Source organism: Aquarana catesbeiana, linkage group LG05 (assembly GCF_042186555.1).
Source record: "Aquarana catesbeiana isolate 2022-GZ linkage group LG05, ASM4218655v1, whole genome shotgun sequence".
NCBI lineage: Eukaryota > Metazoa > Chordata > Amphibia > Anura > Ranidae > Aquarana > Aquarana catesbeiana.
This window is the reverse complement of record NC_133328.1, coordinates 364,596,080-364,615,096: the sequence shown is the minus strand read 5'-3', so window position 1 is coordinate 364,615,096 and position 19,017 is coordinate 364,596,080. Positions and strand designations below refer to the sequence as shown.

Sequence of the window (19,017 nt, the reverse complement as noted above, 5' to 3'; positions counted from 1 at the left end):
CAGGAGCGGCGGCGCCCCTGCACCGCTGCCGCCCCGAGGCCTGGCCTCGGTGGCCTTATGGCAAATCTGGCCCTGACTGCCCCACTGACACCGTCCACTGCCCCACTGACACCGTCCACTACCCCACTAACACCAACCACTGCCCCATCCCCCCACCCCCTTTCCTAAAAGCACTGTGAAAAAATATATTTAAAAAATAAGGGATGTGAAATGATTTCATACAGTAATGTAATCTGTAAGATTACAGTGTACTCTATGTGTTATGAATTTTCAATTTTTTGAATTTGCTGCCGGGCTTCGCCCCCATGTGTCACGACGCTCACAGGGAACGGAGCCCGGCACACAGGACATCGGGGCGGAGGACAGAGCCCGCAGACACAGCAATGGGACATTGCAGAATCCTGGGGACAAAGTAAGTATACTGCACCAGGATTCTGCAATGCAATCCTGAGTGTGGCTCGGGGTTACCGCTAATGGTACTGAAATTTAACCCCGAGTCACACTCGGGAATACCGCCAGGGAGGTTAAAGTGGAACCTCCGATTTAAGCACTCCTCGCTCCCTTATATCGCCCCCTTATATGCCACATTTGGCATGTAATTTTTTTTGGGGGGGGTGAGTGGGTGCTTAGTTTTGAGTGGGACTTCCTGTCCCACTTCCTGCTTCTGCCTACGGCCCACCTAGGCGGCCCCTCCCTCTCGGCAATCTTCTGGGACACGTGACAGGTCCCAGAAGATTGCCTTCCACTGGGAGAGTGCAGCGCGACTCACGCAAGTGCAGTGCCCGCCCCGTGAAGCTGCTAGCTGTCATGAGTGGGTGCCCACAGTTTCAATAGAGGCGCCGAGGAGAGGAGGGGGAGAGGAGTGGGGCTCCGTGCAGCCGCATTGCTGGACCGTGGGACAGGTAAGTGTCTGTTTATTAAAGTTGGCAGCTGAACTTTTTGTAGCTGCTGACTTTTAATAAACAAAAAGAGCCTGGAACTTTAAGTGGTTAAAGTTCATGTGCGTATAAAGGCAGGCGTCCCAATACTTTAGGTAATGTAGTGTATATTTTACACAAGAGCTGTGTGCCTTCCTGTGTATTTTTCAGGGTACTCAGGACACAACTCCCCTGTCCTCCCCTTTCCATAGAAGAGACACATGACTAGCATACCCCCCAACATTTTGAGATGGGAATGAGGGACACCTACTAACAAATGTATGTAGGCATAGGACACGCCCCCTGTCACACCCCCTTAAAGGAGAATTAACCAAAAAAAAGGTTACGGGGCGTGGCCTGGCACGATGGACGCCTAGAGAGAGAGAGCTCCGCCATCCGAGATGGCGAGTGAGCCCTCAGCAACAGCTATACCTCATCCCATAAGCAGCAAGATGACGGGTAGGAGCCAGTTTTTTTTTTTAATTAAATCCACAAATGCTTTTTTTTAACCACTACTATCCCGTTATATTGTCTTTATAAAATTTAGAAAGCAGTTTAGAAATAGGATGAAAGGTTTAGCACTGGGAAACACTTTTTGAAATATAGATCAGACCAAAATGAGGGACAAATGAGGGGGACAGAGGGACATTGCTCCAAATCAGAGACATTTGGGAGCTATGTGACTAGGACAGTGCTTTCAGTAATTAACATTCAAGTGACACAAACTAAAACGTGCTTTACGTCAAGGCGTCCTGTTTACATTGTATTGAACGCACTGACAGGCTCTGCATTCCTTTTCAGGAAAGGTGATGAACAACCTGTACGTGAGTCTATGGTGAGAACTCATGCTTTGCTATGCGGCCAATCAGCATGAGGGAGCGCCCCACCACGGGGCGAACTACATTTCCCGGAATGCACAGCGCCTCACGTGACGTGGGTATGAGCGGCGAGCTCTCCAGTGTGTGAGTCTGGCTGGGCGGACACACCCCTCTCGTATAGAGTGGCGGGGCTGCCTATCTGGAGCAATTTAGGAGGGGAGCTCTAGATCATCAACATCATCTCCATGATGGCGCAGGGCAGAGCCGGGGCTCGGTAGAATGCTCGGGGCTGTGCTGGGATCCAGCAATGATGTCTCTGGAAGCTTCGCGTGTTCCCGCGTCATCGTCCTCAGAGCAGGCAGCCGGGACCCCGCCGAGGGAGGAGAGGCGCCCTGCGGCCACCCACCTGACACACACCCCGGCGGCGGACAGCTCGGTGCTCCTGCTGAGGAGGAGGAGGAGGCGGCTGAAGAGGAATGTGTCCGCCTCGTCCCCTCAGAGCCCGGCTTGTGGTACCGTAGGGCCTGGCAGCCGCAGCCTGGATAGGAAGAGCCTGCTGAAGTCCAAGCAGTGGATGTCGCTAACCAGACAGGACAAGGAGTGGGTGAGGGGAGAGCTGAGGAGAGGTTGTGTCCATATCTATCACAGACACTCTTCTCCCGGCCTCACACCATTACTCTGTACTCTGGACACCACCGCCGAACAAGTGGCCGCCCGCCTACTCACCCCTGGGGGAGGCTCGTCAGGGGTACTCCGGGTCCTGGGCCAAGCTGAGCCCGACTGCGGAGCCTGGCTTAGTACTCCTCAGAAGACACCCTGGCAGCATGGAAAACAACAGGAGCCCGCTGACAGCAGCACGAGTCCCGCCGTGTGCCAGGGACTGGAGCTCTTCCACTGCGGGGCCGCCTCCACCTCCTCATCCTCCTCATCATCCTCTGTGGAGGAGCTCAACGCCGAGCCGCCAATACCACCGCCTGCCCGGGCTGTCACTGTGCCCGCCCGGCCTCTACTGCACCATGTCCAGTCCCCGGGATCCCTCTATGTACAGCTACACGGGGAGAGCAGCCGGAGGCTGGAGACACATGAACGGCCTCTACATGTCCAGAACGATTACCTCTTTCAACTGGGCTTCAGGGATCTGTGCCGGGTACAAGAGGAGGGCATGGAGCCTGAGATCGGCTGCCTCATCCGCTTCTATGCAGGTATGACAGCTGTCAGTGTCCGCTACACATCATACCCCTGTGGGAGCCGTAAAAAGCCTTCTACATACCCCTGTGGGAGCTGGGCATAGCCTTCTACCTACATACATGCCCCTGTGGGAGCTGGGCATAGCCTTCTACATACATATACCCCTGTGGGAGCTGGGCATAGCCTTCTACATACATATACCCCTGTGGGAGCTGGGCATAGCCTTCTACATACATATACCCCTGTGGGAGCTGGGCATAGCCTTCTACATACCCCTTTTGTCTCTACCCAAACTATATATTACAGGTACTTTATAAAGTGCTGTCTGTGTGTGTGTGTGTGTGTATATATATATATATATATATATATATATATATATATTTATTTATTTTGTACATTCAGCCTGGGTTCACATTTGTGCCTTGTAGACACAACGTGTAATTCGCACAGCATTCCTGTGAACATCACATGCCATGTCTGTGTGGTGCGATTTCATACATTTTGTATGGCTGAAATCTCATCAGCACCAAAATGATGCAGGAACTTTTATTTATTTATTTTATTTTTCCCCCTGCCCTGGTATTGCATGCGATTCTGGCAATCGCACTTTTTTGCAATCTTTTTTAGTTTTGGATAGAGCGGGGAGGGATTAAAACGCCTGTCAGTTTTTATTGCTATCTGTGCCCCCGTTAGGGAGACTCACCTTCTCTATTTGTCCTGTTTACTATTATCATTTAGGCTGCATTCGCACCTGAGTGTTTTCGTCTCGTAAAACGCCCAACAAGCAAAATCCCATTAATTTCAATGGCACCTGTTCACATCTGAGCATTTTGTCACCTGAAGCAAAATGCCTGAAAAATTCCCAAAGCTCAAAAAAGAACATGAGCTTCTTTGGGGCAGATTACAGGCGTTTTCTTCCTTTTACATTGGTGACCTGAACAAAATCACGCGACTTTGAAACACTCAGGTGTGAATGCAGCCTAAAAGTAAAACCCAAACTTTGGGTTGACCCCAGAAAAGTAATAAAGGGGAAATCTTCAAACTGGGACACTAGTTCTGGTGCCTCAAAATTCCCATAATTTGCAGGGATTTTCTCTCACTTTCTGTTTGGTTATGGGAGAGAAAGTGAAGGGAAATCCCTGTAGTGAGACACAGATGGCAAAATATAAAAAAATCTTGCAGGGTTTATAACCCTCCCTTGCTCTAACCAAAATGGGTGTGGGGGGGTGGGGGAAAGTTTTTGCCTATAGTTCTACTTTATGGGCCAGTTCACACCATAGAAACGAAACGCAGTCCGGATGTGTTCCAGGTGTTTTTCTACATGCAAGTTTTTGGTGCGTTTTTGATGCAGTCCAGTGCTTTTTTTTTTTTTTTTTTTTTTTTCCCCCCCTCCTTTTTTTCTTAACCTTAAATAAGTATAAATGTGTTGCAGTGTGTTTTTGGTGCATTCCGATGCGTTTTACAGCGTTCCAGTACAGAAAAAATGCAGCATGTTCTACTCCTTTTTTTTTTTCTGGAACTGCAAGCACTGGTGTAACCTATGCCATTGAAAGCCATATAACCTACTTTCCATGCGTTTTTGATGCAGAAAAAAAAACGCACTGGACTGCATGTGGTGTGAACTGGCCCTAAGGTAACAATGACACCTGCAGCAGATCGCATGGACGCTGTGCGTTTGCAATGTGGTATGGGAAACTCACAGGTTCGCTACATTTCCCGCATCGCATACGGGTGAACCAGGGCTCACATCGGTCCTTGCCCTCAAGGAGCTTACAGTCTAAGGTCCCTAACTCACATTCAGGGTTTACACTTGTGCCATCAGAAATCGCATGTGATTTGCACCAAATTGCTGTGCAGCTCACATGCGATGTCTGTGCGATGCAAATTCAGCCATTCAAATTGTGAGAGCTGTGAAACTGCAAAATACAGTGCGAATGCCAGAATCGCATCGAATGGCTGTGAACACCCTTGTGATGCGATTCAGGTGTGGGAGAAAAAAGGGTTCTGCACCATTTTGGTGCCAATGCGTTTTCAGCCATACAAAATGTATGGCTGAAATCACACTGCACAGACATCGCATGTGATGTGCAAAGGAATGCGGTGAGATTCCTGTGTGAATCACATGCATTGTTTTCTCATGCACCAATGTGAACCTAGCCTCATACATATAGTAAACCTACTAGGGCCAGTTAACCTACCAGCAAGTCTTTGGAGTGTGGGAGGAAACCTGCACAGGGAGAACATGCAAACTACAGGCGGCTAGTGTCGTGGTTGGGATTCAAACCTAAATAATACGCTGGGATCTGTGCAAATCAGGTTGACACTTGCATAGTTGGTAGATTTAAAACTGACTATAGGCTATACAGTTTTTTTGTTTTTTAGATTTCCCAAAACTCTGTAATGTAAGGGCACACCTAAACTATCTATTCCATTTGTATCAAACCAGGTAGAGCCTTGTATTGCATAGGAGTTGGTAGATCTTACCGACCAGTGACTTTCGGTACATGTGTACTGCTGTCTGATCAACTGGCTTGTCGCATACTCTTGCAGGAAAACCATTGGCTGGGGGTGATGTTCTGTCAAAATACAGTAGCTCAGCAGAAGAGATCCCTGCATCACACATCTGTGTTGATGCGGGAATCTGTCCGTTTTTATTTGTCAAGAGAAAAAACCTGACTGTGTATACCCAGCTTAAAGCAAAACTTTACCCATAACAACCTAATAAAAAAATGTTCTTCAACCACCTGCCATCCGCGCTATGGCCGAATGACGGCCACAGCGCGGACCTGAATTCCCGGGAGGCCATCATATGACAGCCTCCCCTGTGCATGTGCTCTGCGCGTGCCGAGCGCCCTGTGATCACCGAGTCACTGAGACTCAGTTGATCACCGATCCGAGAAAGGGGCCGGTCCCGGCCCCTTACCATGTGATCAGCTGCCAGCCAATGACAGCTGATCACATGATGTAAACAAAAGATCGATAATCTTTTTTTTTTTTTTTTTTTTCTACTTGCGCTGATAACGTGAGTAGAAAAAAAAGCCGATCACCAGCTCAGATGAGAGGGACAAAGGTCCCGAAGTGGAAGAGGCACATCTGCCTCATCTTTGCCAGTTAACAGTGCCACCGAACAGTGCCCACAGTGCCAGCTATCAATGCCCACCAGTAGTGCCAATCAGTGCCACCTAGCAGTGCTGCCTATCAGTGTAACAGATCAGTGCCCATCACTTACGCCTATCAGTGCCGCCTCATCAGCGTACATCAATGAAGGAAAAAAATTACCTGTTTTAATTTTTTTTATAACAAAATATAAAAAATTTTTTTTTTTTTTAAATTGTCTTTTTACATTTTTTTTTTTAACAAAAAATAAAAACCGCAGAGGTGATCAAATACCACCAAAAGAAAGCTCTATTTGTGGGGAAAAAAATATAAAAATTTCATTTGGGTACAATGTTGGATGACCGTGCAATTGTCATTCAAAGTGCATCAGTGCTGAAAATTGGTCTGGATAGGAGGGGGGTTTAAGTGCCCAGTAAGCAAGTGGTTAACAAGGAACATACGTTCCACGTTAATTAAAAACTGGTGTGTGCTGTAAATTGGCCTCAGCATTGCTCCCGTTTTCTTCTTGCTGGAGGCTGCCATTTTGCTGAAGCCCAGAGTCCCTGAACAGCCGTAAATCATAAAGTAAAAGTAAGTCCATCGATTTTAACTTTTAAAAAAAAGTTACATTCCAGGAATTCCAACTGTCACATTTGCTTGTGTCCTCAACAAAACTGTCAAATCATCAAATGACTGGTGCCCTAACTGATCACATGTGCAGCACCATGGCAGTTGCAGATCAAACAGAAACGGATTCCTTGGCTGTAAAGTAGCGGTCTCAAACTGGCGGCCCTCCAGCTGTTGCGAAGCTACAAGTCCCACGAGGCATTGCAAGGCTGACAGTTACAAGCATGACTCCCACAGGCAGAGGTATGAGGGGACCTGTAATTTTGCAACAACTGGAGGGCCACCAGTTTGAGACCCCTGCTGTAAAGAATATAAGGGTTTTATTTTCCCTTAGGCCCCTTTCACACTGGGGCGGTGGCGGCGTTGGCGGTAAAACGCCAATATTGTTAGCAGCGCTTTACCGTCATTTTAGCGGTGGTATTCGGCTGCTAGCGGGGCGGTTTTAACCCCTGCTAGCAGCCAAAAAAGGGTTAAAATGTGGCGGTATAGGAGCGGTGACACCGCTCCTTCACCGCTCCAAAGATGCTGTTTGCAGGAGTCATTTCCCCCCCTCCCCCTTCCAGCGCACCGCTCCAGTGTAAAAGCCCTCGGGCTTTCACACTGGAGACACAGCAGCGGCGGTTTCGGGTCGGTTTACAGGCGCTATTTTTAGCGCAATAGCCCCTGCAAACCGCCCCAGTGTGAAAGGGGCCTTAAGGATGTCAGCAGATCGGCCTCTACAAATTCGGCAGTGCCTAAAAATGGAGAGAAACTGAGCATGTGCAGAGCAGTCGTCCCCCCCCCCCCCCCCCCTTCCAGCGCACCGCTCCAGTGTAAAAGCCCTCGGGCTTTCACACTGGAGACACAGCAGCGGCGGTTTCGGGTCGGTTTACAGGCGCTATTTTTAGCGCAGTAGCCCCTGCAAACCGCCCCAGTGTGAAAGGGGCCTTAAGGATGTCAGCAGATCGGCCTCTACAAATTCGGCAGTGCCTAAAAATGGAGAGAAACTGAGCATGTGCAGAGCAGTCGTTCCCCCCCCCCCCCCCCCCCCCTTCCAGCGCACCGCTCCAGTGTAAAAGCCCTCGGGCTTTCACACTGGAGACACAGCAGCGGCGGTTTCGGGTCGGTTTACAGGCGCTATTTTTAGCGCAATAGCCCCTGCAAACCGCCCCAGTGTGAAAGGGGCCTTAAGGATGTCAGCAGATCGGCCTCTACAAATTCGGCAGTGCCTAAAAATGGAGAGAAACTGAGCATGTGCAGAGCAGTGTAAGACAGTGTATTACTGGATTTTAAACTGTAGACGCTTTATCTATAATATTATACATGGCAATACCTGCAAAGGGGACCAGCCTGAAGTGATCTAGCAGGTACTTAATTTTCTGACTAAAGTTCCACTTTAAAGAGATTCTTCACCCTGTAAACAAAAATGTAAAAGCCAGAAGCTACAAATACAGTAGCTGCTGACTTAAAAAAACAAAAAAAATAAAACACATTTTTGTGTCCAAGTATCCAGCAATGTCCTCACCTGACATGGCTCTTTGCTGTTCTTCGGGTCTAGGCACCGACATCTTAACTGTGGGCAGCCGCCTATTGTGACGCTTTACACTGAGCAAGGCCATGCGAATGATCCTGCAGTCTCCTGGGACCTGTGATGTGTCAAAAGAGCCTGTGGGGGTAAAGGGGGGGGGGGGGTAGCGAGCTTCCACAATGATTTGACCGCGAGTGAGTACCTGTCAAAATCCGGTACCCGCTGCCCCCCCCAATAAAAAAAAAAAAAAACACTATAAAAACAGTACTATGCACATGATTGCAGCACTGGGTTACTGCATGACATGTTTACACAAGTCCCCAAAGTGGAACTAAAGGCAAGGTTTTTTTTTTTTGAATAGAATAAGTAAGGAATATAATCCTTGTCAGTTTCTTCTTTTCTTTTTCTTTTTTACATCTGTGTCTATGGGGAGATTTCCCTTTACTTCCTCTTATGGCTAAAACAGTGGCCATAAAAAAGTGCAAGGAAATCTCTCTGAATTGAGAGGAGTTTCTGGTTGTCACTAGACATAGTAACTTCATCTAAAGATTTCTCCCCTCTTCCTGTTCTGGTGGAAACCAAAAATTTAGGAATTTCTTTCACGTTCAGTGATGTGATTCACCCTCTCCATTTGGCCTGTTCACCGTTGAGGACACAAACCACAATGAAACCCTGATAGGTGTTCTGATCCCCCTCCACTCTATCCAAAACTAAGAAAAATGTGTCCTTTTGATAACTTAGAGATTCAGTCATATTATCTGATTCTGTGAGCTCAACCCTATATACTGTATTTAGCTGAAGCTACATACAGTTTATACAGCACTACCAGCCGCTGCAACTGTTGGTGAAGTAAATAGTTTGTTTGGACCATAAATGGGCCAAAGAACTATTTTTAGAGTTAAAGTAGAACTATAGGTAAAACGTTTTTTCTATTTTGGATTGAATACCATCCCCCAACTCGCAAGTGGATAAGTGTAACATGAAAGATATAAAAGGGCTCCAATAGTGTAAAACCATAAGACTTTATTAAATGTTAAAAACAAGGTTGCACTGACATTGTGTTAGTAGAAAAAGCGCCTGTATGTCTGATGTGCCGGCTGGCAAGCACTCAGACAAGCCATCCTACTGGAAACGGCAAGAACGTTACGAGGTGACGCAGGTGTGTCGCTCCGTCCTACGCGTTTCCCTGGACGACGTAATTCTATTACGAAACGCGTAGGTCGGAGCGATGCACCTGCGTCACCTTGTATCATTGTTACTATTTCTAGTAGGACGGCTTGTCTGAGTGCTTTTTCGGCCGGCACATCAGACATACAGGTGCTTTTTCTACTAACACAATGTCAGTGCAACCTTGTTTTTAACATTTAATAAAGTCTTATGGTTTTACACTATTGGAGCCCTTTTATATCTTTCATGTTATGCTTATCCACTTGTGAGTTGGGAATGGTACGATGAGATCTGAAGATATATAAGCTCCGTTTTGGCGTGTTTTGAATGCCATACATTACCATCAATCAATCCCAGGTTTTGGCTGCATCTGCTATGTCCCGGAGGACAGTTTCCAATACAGGCTTTCCCTGATCCTCTGTAATGGGGGATCATGGATCTCTGGTAAGCGGCAAACCTATATTCTTTGGTGGTGGACCAGGCACTATCTTTCTCCATAAAATACGGATGGATTCTTTAGAATAATTTATCATCCAATTGCAATTTCACGGGTGATATTGTCACTATATGTTTTGGACTTATTTTACACATTTTCAATTGTCGTTTTTTAATTTTCACAACTTGCTCACATCAGATGTGATATGTTTATGGGCACAGCGCTATATCAATAAGTGTATGTATTTATACACAATCACATATCTAGCGCGATTCTATTTTTTATTTATTCTTATACACTGTGTTTATGTTGTGCAGGAGAATCGCTGCTTCACAAATTTAAGATATTTCACTAGTACCCTTAGGGTTTGGGTATACATTTTTACCAGAGCGCAGTTTCTTTTTTCCTTTTTTATTGACATTAGTTGTACCTTAACTAGGGTTGTCCCGATACCACTTTTTTAGGACCGAGTACAAGTACCGATACTTTTTTTTTCAAGTACTCGCCGATACTGATTACTTTTTTTTTTTTTTTTTTTTTTTTGTCACGTGACAGTTTTTTATTTTCTTTTTATTTTTTACAATAATATATATTTTTTAAATTCTTTATTGCAATATGTGTTTTTATTTTGTTTTGTTTTTTATCAGCCCTGTTGGGGGCTTTGGTGAGATATCAGGGGTGTTAACAGACCTCTGATACCTCCCCCTTGAGACAGAGAAAGAGACAGAGGATAGAGATTCCCCAGTCCCTTTCTCTGCAGCCTCAGCTGCACTGAAAATGAATGGAGAGAAGACCGCAGCTTCTCTCCTTTCATAAACTGACACATTGTAATCACAGGAGATTACAATGTTTCAGTTATGTGAATAGACAGAGTCAGCTGACTCTGTCCATTCACAAAGGAAGGAGGAGGAGGACAGCAGAGAGGCACAGCAGAACGGAGGGGACAGAGAAGGAGAGGGGAACGGCAGAACGGAGGGGACAGAGAAGGAGAGGGGAACGGCAGAACGGAGAGGCACAGCAGAACAGAAGGGACAGAGAAGGAGAGGGGAACTACGGAATGGAGGGGACAGCGGAGGGAGACAGAGGAACGGAGGGGGCATGGCGGAGGATGCAGTGACAGTCAGCGGTGATCGCGTGTGGGGGAGTTACAAGCACCGATCACCGCTGTATGTCACTAAAGCTGCTGAAAGCCGCGGGGGGAGACGCTTGTAACTCCCCCACGCGCCGATCACCGCTGACAGTCCAGGTATTGGGGGAAGCATCGGGAGCATTTGCCCGAGTACAAGTACTTGGGCAAATACTCGGTATCGGTGCCGATACCGATACTAGTGTCGGTATCGGGACAACCCTAACCTTAACTAAAACCTGGGGATCAGCTTTTAAAGGAGCTTGTATAGTGTATCACAAGATTTAGACCTCTTTCACACTGGGGTGTTTTTCAGGCACTTTAGTGCTGGAAATAGCCTCTGTTAAGCACCTGAAAATCGCCTCCCCTTCATTGAAGTGTGACTTTTCACATTGGGGCGGTGCGCTTGCGAGACTTCCTGCAAGCAGCATCTTTGGGTTGGTTTGGGAGCGATGTATTTGGCACTTTAGCGCTGCTGTGGCCCCAGTGTGAAAGGGTTCTGACTGGCTTTCCTGGCAGTTCCTGGACATCTGCAGTTTGCGAGATACTAATCGTCTACTGCCTGACCCCACACACCTTTCCCATTTCCGATGAGTGTAGAGAGCAAATGGGCAAGCAAGCAGCTGTTGGGGTTCAGCTGACTTCTGATTTGGACCTCATCCACATAGAGCTGTACAATTCTGGCCAAAATGAGAATCACGATTTTTTTTTTCTTAGAATAAAAAGATCACGATTCTCTCACGATTCTTGCGACGTAAAATATTTCACATTATACAAAAAAAAAAAAAATGGGCTAACTTTAATGGTTAGATTTTTTTTTTCTTTTTTTTGTTTCATTAAAGTAATTTTTTCCAAAAAAAAATTGCATTTGAAAGACCGCTGCACAATTTCAGTGTGACATAAAATATTGCAACAACCACAATTTTATTCTCTAGGGTGTCTACTAAAAAAATATATATGTTTGGGGGTTCTAAGTAATTTTCTAGCAAAAAAAAAAAATGATTTTAACTTGAAACCAACAAATGTCAGAAAAAGCTTTAGTGTTTAAGTGGTTAAACTTTTTTCACTTACACAGGAAGTCTATTCCATTGATAAATTGTTACAATGTTTATACTTAAGTTCAACTGATAAAGAATGTTTTGTGTCTTGGCAGACTGCCTGTTTTTTCTCTTCCTTTCTTTTGAGGGCTGTGGCTTCAGAAGAGCAGAGAGAATTCTTTGCATAGAAAGAATTGTGAAAAACTTTAGTCAAGATTGCGATAACGACTCTTGACGATTAATCACGATAACGATTCTTGACGATTAATTGTGCAGCTCTACATCCACACTAGGTGTGAGTGTAGACAGGTGATTTCAGAGGCTCTTTATTTAACATTTTTACATGTGACTTGTAGTACAGGAGCTGTATTGCCTGTTTTAGGTCCTATAGATTTGGGGCTTGTTCACATCAGCTACAGTAGAAATGGTGAATTAAGGCATTTACAGTTAAAAGCAATGTATTCCAATGAGCCTTGTACACAACATTGCGTTGCAGTGTGATTAGAAAAAGTACAACAGCATACGCTCTTCACATAGTTATGTGTATACTTCGTGCAATGCACATAAAATGGAGAATAAATGTTTTGCTTACTTAATAAAAAAATATTTGTAGTGACAAAAAAAATTCCCCAAAAAATCCCACAAGCACCTTACAAACATGTAAATATGCATGTAAATGCATATGCAGAAATGCACATTAAACACAGAGATTGTGGTGTGAACGACCCCCTAAATGGGGATGTTGTAAATGCCAGTAAACGCTGGGGGAAAAAAAAAAAGCCCATTTAAGCCCCCAGAACAAGCTCATATACTTGTCTGAGCCTCGGACGATAGCACTTGGGTTTGAATGGGCCCATTGAACGTAATAGGATTCTTTAACATTGTCAATGCAGACTCTGATGTTCTAAAATATGAAAGTACATCTAAACCTAATTCCTGAAGCATAAAAGAAGCTTTAACATGTTAATATTATTTCAAAGGATAAGTTCATCTCTTAAGACATGCTACACCTGTATTTAAGGTGTAACATGTGCTGCCCCCCCCAGTGTGACAGCTGGAAAGGGATCCTCTCCCTGTGCCCGCTGACAGAATTTGAACAGTATGGCTCTGCCCTCCGAGCCACATCATTCATTCAAGGAAATATGTAAAGGAATATATGACAAGTCTGTCCACAGCAGACAGACTAGTAGTTTGAATGAACTGTGGGCGTGTTGATCAGCACACCCCTAGTTCTTTCACACTGCCTACAGCAACTCTGAAAATGACATTCCTGTACAAGGGTACAGGCAACAGAGCTGGAGGCAGCGTGTGCAGGAGACTGACATTGAACCTGCCATCTGCTGATCACAAGTGCAATACTTTGCAGGCTTCTCTTTTAAAAGATAATAAATGCATTTTTTTAAATCTGCAAAAGGATATGTATTTAATTTATATATTTTTCTTTTAATCAAAGGTGAACTTTTGCCTTTAAAGGTTTTCTTTCAAATTGGTAATTTGTTTTTTTTGTTTTTTTTGTTTATTTGTTTTTTGAAACGGTGCCTAATGCATCATAAAGCTGATCTAATCAATCATGAATTTGTTCTAATTTTGTATGTCCCACACAAATCATCCATTTCAGATGTAGTACATGACATTACAAATGGTATTTAGTAGTAATAGAATAAGTGATCTTGGGTGATTAAATAGATCTGTACACACAATAAGAAAATTGGAAGTAAAATTTCATCCGAATGATCTGCTGATTTTTCTAATCATTAGTATGGTGCTTTTGACAGCCGATTCCGAATTTTCAGACGACAAACCTGGATGTGCAGGCTATAACATTATCGTACGTGAAAACGTCCGATTTTCGTTTTGATTAGTACGGTTTTCGTTAAAAATCGTAAGAGCAAGACTACGCATGTTCAGAAACGAAAAAATACATGCAAAACAATTCAAGACATGACATTACTTCTGAAGTTAAATTCTGTCGTTCAAGAATTTTTGTATGTTGAGTAACCACTTCACTTTTGATATGAGACCAGTATTCAACAAAAAACAGACGGAAATTCATCCAATAATCTGATCGTGTGTGCCAGGCTTTAAAGTCGTATGTGGATAAGATGGGAGAGGAGGGGCGAGAAGGCATGTAGTAACTGATACTTTAGATCAGTGGTTCTCAACCTTACTAGTGCCGTGACCCCTTGATAAAATTTCTCAAGTTGTGGGGACCCCTAACGGTAAAATTATTTTCGTAGTGTGGGTTCTCAGCACCCAAGGCAAGACAAGTAATTTGCGCCCCTAACCCATGGATATTTATCGCTCCCTGAGTCCCTTCCACTTAGGATGTACCACTCTTTCTTTTTGTTCTCCTTTCTTTCCCTTTCTCTCCCTCTATCCTAATTTCTTGTTTTTTCCCCCATCCCTCTCTCGCCGTCTTTTTTGTTCTTTCTCTTATTCTTTCTCTCTCTCTCTTTCTCTTTGTTCCTCCCCCTCTTTTCCTCTCCCTTCGATGTATTCTCTATTTTTATTTCCTTCTCTTACTCCTTAGTGGGGGGGGGGGGGGGATGGGATGAGTGGCAGTACTGGCGGGGAGTTGGGATGAGTGGCAGTGCTGGTGGGGGTGGGATCAGTGGCAGTGCTGGGGGGGAGTTCTGATCAGCTAACTTAGGTGCTCTTGATCAAAGTCATCTGCAGATCTGAGAACTGTAGTGGGGACTTTTAATGGCAACTATTATCGCAGGTAGTATTACTCACTGTGTCTCCGACTTTGTGGTGTCTTGCAGCAGTGACACCTATGCCAAAATCAGGAGATAGGGTCTCCTTCAGCCCCTCCCACTTCACATTCCTCACCAGTCAGCTGACCTCTAGTCTCTGCCCCCAGCCATGCTGTGAACTGAATGGGTGGCTGTGAAGAGGCTGAGTGGGCGGCCACGGGCTCCAGGAACAGCCCTTCTGGGCGGCCGCAAAAAGGTTGGGAGAGCAGTGCAGGCTTCAGGAACAGCCCAGGATTTGGTGACCCCTGGCAAATCGTCATTCGACCCCCGAAGGGGTCCCGACCCCCAGGTTGAGAACCACTGCTTTAGATAGAAGGGGCCAAATACTGGTCAGTTAAATGTCCAAAAGAGTCAGATAACAAGATGCCAAGGTCATTCAACTTCCAAGGATCAACTTCCAAAGGATGTGGTGTAAAACCCCCTAACTTCTGTAAATCATCCTTAAAACAGACAAGGCGATATATTGCTCTTTGTCTTTGTCATAGTCTATGAATCCTATTGGCTAAGAGATCTGGCCATTAAATAAGTTTGACAGTGTTAAAGGTAATCCTTCAATCCTTTTTAAACATGCAGCTTTTACTCAAAATACCTGGTGGTTAGGTCATTAAGGTCCTTGTTGATGCACTTCCTATTATGGAGTGATAACTGCCTCCCAATTGTGCATCTACCATGCTGCTATTGGCCACAACAAGCATTCTTACTGTCCTAGTCATGCAGGAATGTATTCATGCTTAGTTCTTTTAAAGGTCCACTTTAAAAAATGGATAAATAGCATATATAAATGATTCAGCTTGCGCTAGCATTATGATGACTTGTAGAATATTGCTATTCTTGCATAGGCCCAGTCATAACTGGTTCTGTTTAAGTAACCTAAATCCTGGTTGCTATGCTATAGCGCTATATTGAAGTGTCACAGGTTGGGGGGGGGGGATTGGTTACCATGATGTGAGCTACAGAAGGCTGCTGGCTATCTTTCTGCAACTTTTAGGACTAATTCACACCAGCCACTGCAGCTGATGTGCGGTGAAGTTTGGCTGGATTACTGCGGTACTAATGCTCTGATCTTGGCGCATTTCACTGTTCACTTCGCTTTTTTTTTTTTTTTTTTTGTACAAACTTTATAGAGATGTCGTACAGTGACAGTTGCTTCTGCACAGTGAGGCTGCGCTGAAAAAAATGTATCTGCCGTTTTTCTTTCTAGTGTACACTTCACACACACCACTGCAAGCGATGTGAACCGAGTGCACAGGAGACGAGCCTGGTCTTGTGGTGGGACTGTGCTGGAATAGCCACCCAACCCAGTTCCACCACACCTGGTGTGATATGGCCCTGCTTTTTCTTTTGATATGTTAAAGCTGGAGTAAGGTTAAGAATTGTCCCATCTCTGGCTGCTGCAGCATTTTTACATCTTTCAGGCCGGGTTCACACTGGTACGACAAACGCTCCGACTTTGGGAGCTCATGTCGCATGACGTGTGAAAATCAATGTTTCCTTATGGGAGCCGTCTTAAAGTGGTCTGACACAAGTCGGTCTGGCTTTGAAAATGCTCCCTGCTCTACTTTGGTCTGACTTTGATCCTACTTCAGCCCATTGAATATCACTAAAGTCGGATTGCTGTCTTCACTGATCTGACTTTGGCATGCGACTTGTGCTCTGATCTTGAAGGGGAACTGCATGCCAAATTAAAAAAAAAAAAACGGCATGGGTTCCCCCTCCACGAGCATACCATCCCTTCGGCCTGGTATGGATTTTACAGGGAACCCATACGCTGAAAAAACGGTGTGGTGGTCCCCCCCAAAATCCATGCCAGACCCTTATCCGAGCACACAGCCCGGCAGGTCAAGAAAAGGGGTGGGGACGGGCGAGCTCCCCCCTCTATCCTGTACCATACCAGGCAGCAACATCGGGGGGTGGGTGCTTTGGGGAGGGGGGTCCCTGCGCCCGTCCCACCCCAAAGCACCTTGTCCCCATGTTGATGACAAGGGCCTCTTCCCGACAACCCTGGCCGTTGGTTGCTGGGGTCTGCGGGCGGGGAACTTTTAGGAATCTGGAAGCTCCCTTTAACAAGGGGGCCCCCAGATCCCGAAATAGTGAATGATGTAGCGCTAACCAGTGTACACAAATATCGTGATATATGTGAAATGATATATGAAATAACAATAATAATGGGACAACTCAAAAGTCCATCTATGAGCAATTGTGGTTGACCAAAAGTGAACCTCTTAACACTAAATAATAATGTGATAAAGATATGCAATAATGTCCAACATAACCAGCAGTGTAAAACAAAGACTGAAACGTCCAACGCCATATGATGGAGATTCAAAAAGAGTGGAATGGAAGTGAAACTTTGTCCGTTGAAGAAACATCAAGAATGGCAAATCATCAGCAACAAAATGAGATGTGAATGCCCTTACCGGAACAGGTGCACTCCAATGTCAGCGACACAGAGTCATAAGGCAGTGTGCCGCAGACGTATGGAACTCAAGATGGTTGAGACCTCTAGGATGGGATCCAGGGGAACCGTGGGTAGCCTCCAAGCCGACCTCCAATCCAAAGACCGTCAAAGCTGGATCTTGATGGTAGGTTCAAAAGGACAGCACACCCACTCACATCCGGATGTTATGTGGAAAAAGATCACACAAAAATGCAGGGCAGTGTGAATAAGCCGAGCCCTATGCATTTTGACCAGTAGGCCCCTGGTGAAGGCCTATCGCCTATTGCTTATAGATAGACTTTTGAGTTGTCCCATTATTATTGTTATTTCATATATGTCACGATAATTGTGTACACTGGTTAGCGCTACATCATTCACTATTTCGGGATCTGGGGGGGCCCCTTTGTTAAAGGGGGCTTCCAGATTCCGATATTCCGCCCGACGACCAACAGCCAAGGTTGTCAGGAAGAGGTCCTTGTCCTCAACATGGGGACAGGGTGCTTTGGGGCCCCCCTGCCCCAAAGCACCCACCCCCCATGTTGAGGGCATGTGGCCTGGTATGGTTCAGGATGGGGCGGCGCTTGCTTGTCCCCACTACTTTTCCTGACCTGCCAGGCTGTGTGCTGGGATAAGGGTCTGGCATGGATTTTAGGGGGGGGCCCCCCACGCCATCATATATATATATATATATAATATTCATTCCGCGTGGGGGTTCCCCTGAAAATCTATACCAGACCGAAGGGCCTGGTATTTTCCTTGGAGGGGGACCCCATGCCCCCCCCCCCCCCCCCCCCCTCATTGTGCGCGGAGTTCCCCCTAAAGATTCATACCAGACACAGTGCCTGGTATTGTCGAGGATCAGTCGGATCCCTGTTCATTGAAGTCAGACACATTTTGGACTTCAAGTAGCAGGGCAAAGTCGGATCCAAAGTGGTACGACTGTCGTTGTACCAGCGCAAACCCGGCCTCACTCAAGCATCAGTCTCCTGTTGGTGCTGAGACTTTTATAGTTGTTCTGGTTACGGTACAGGTACCATAGGAAGTTACTTCCTTGACAACTCCTCTATTCTTAGAATACAAGGTTTTTTTTTTTTTTTTTTTTTTGTTTTTTTTTTTTTTTTTTTTTGGAAAGGGTACAGTCCTTTGCCAGTTTTCCATCATTCTATTCATTGCAAGATTAAATAGCTAGGCTGCAAAATCTTTCCAAGTCGAGCAAAAGTTATTTCATATTGCTGACCTTTCACTGCAGGACTTGAGGGAAAAGTCATGGTAACATCTAGGCGAAAACAGGCTACTCTGCGTAGTGTAGGGGTTTCACTAATCATGTGAAAGTTGCGATAAGCCAAGATGAAGACACACACCTGCACAGGTCTAGTAAAGAAAGCAAAAGTAGTAGATTAGTAGATGAGGTCTGCCGGAAAACAACTTGTGATGAAAAATTTCTTGAGATGGAAGTAATTCATTGGTTGTGCCCTCTGACATTCTGGAAGACAATTGTGTTGGAAGAAAATGTTTTGTGTGCTGTTTTAACACACTAATTGATTAACAAGTGTATTTGTGCTGGGAGTTTAAACTGGAGCTTTTGTTTCAGCACCGATTCCTGTTTTAAGTGTTCTGTTGAGATGTGTTAACTCATGTTCTGGTGTGCGTTACGTTGAGGCAGTTGCCTATTCATTAAAAAAGGCTACCAAGCTACCACAACAGATAAAGATGTATGAGGCTATTTATTTATTTTTTTTGTACAGTATACATTATTTGTTTGGTCTGCTCTGTTGTGTTGGGCTCTATTTGTACAGTATATTGGGACTGTCAATAAGTGCACTGCGCATAGAGCAAGCGATCGCCGTGGCGGAGGGCCCCTCTCCTGCCACTGATTAAAAGTGATCTTGTGGCGAATCAGCTGCA

At 45.4% G+C, this 19,017-nt stretch overlaps 1 protein-coding gene across 1 annotated transcript in view; it reads left to right on the top strand.

Annotated features, from left to right (window-relative positions):
* Nucleotides 1-1,845: 1,845 nt before the first annotated feature.
* The window catches only part of PHLPP1 (PH domain and leucine rich repeat protein phosphatase 1), a 272,841-nt gene continuing 255,669 nt past the window's right edge, over nucleotides 1,846-19,017 (top strand). Inside the window, 1 exon segment of the mRNA XM_073630923.1 lies at nucleotides 1,846-2,937. Coding sequence (XP_073487024.1) covers nucleotides 2,043-2,937 — 895 coding nt within the window. The 5' untranslated portion in view covers nucleotides 1,846-2,042.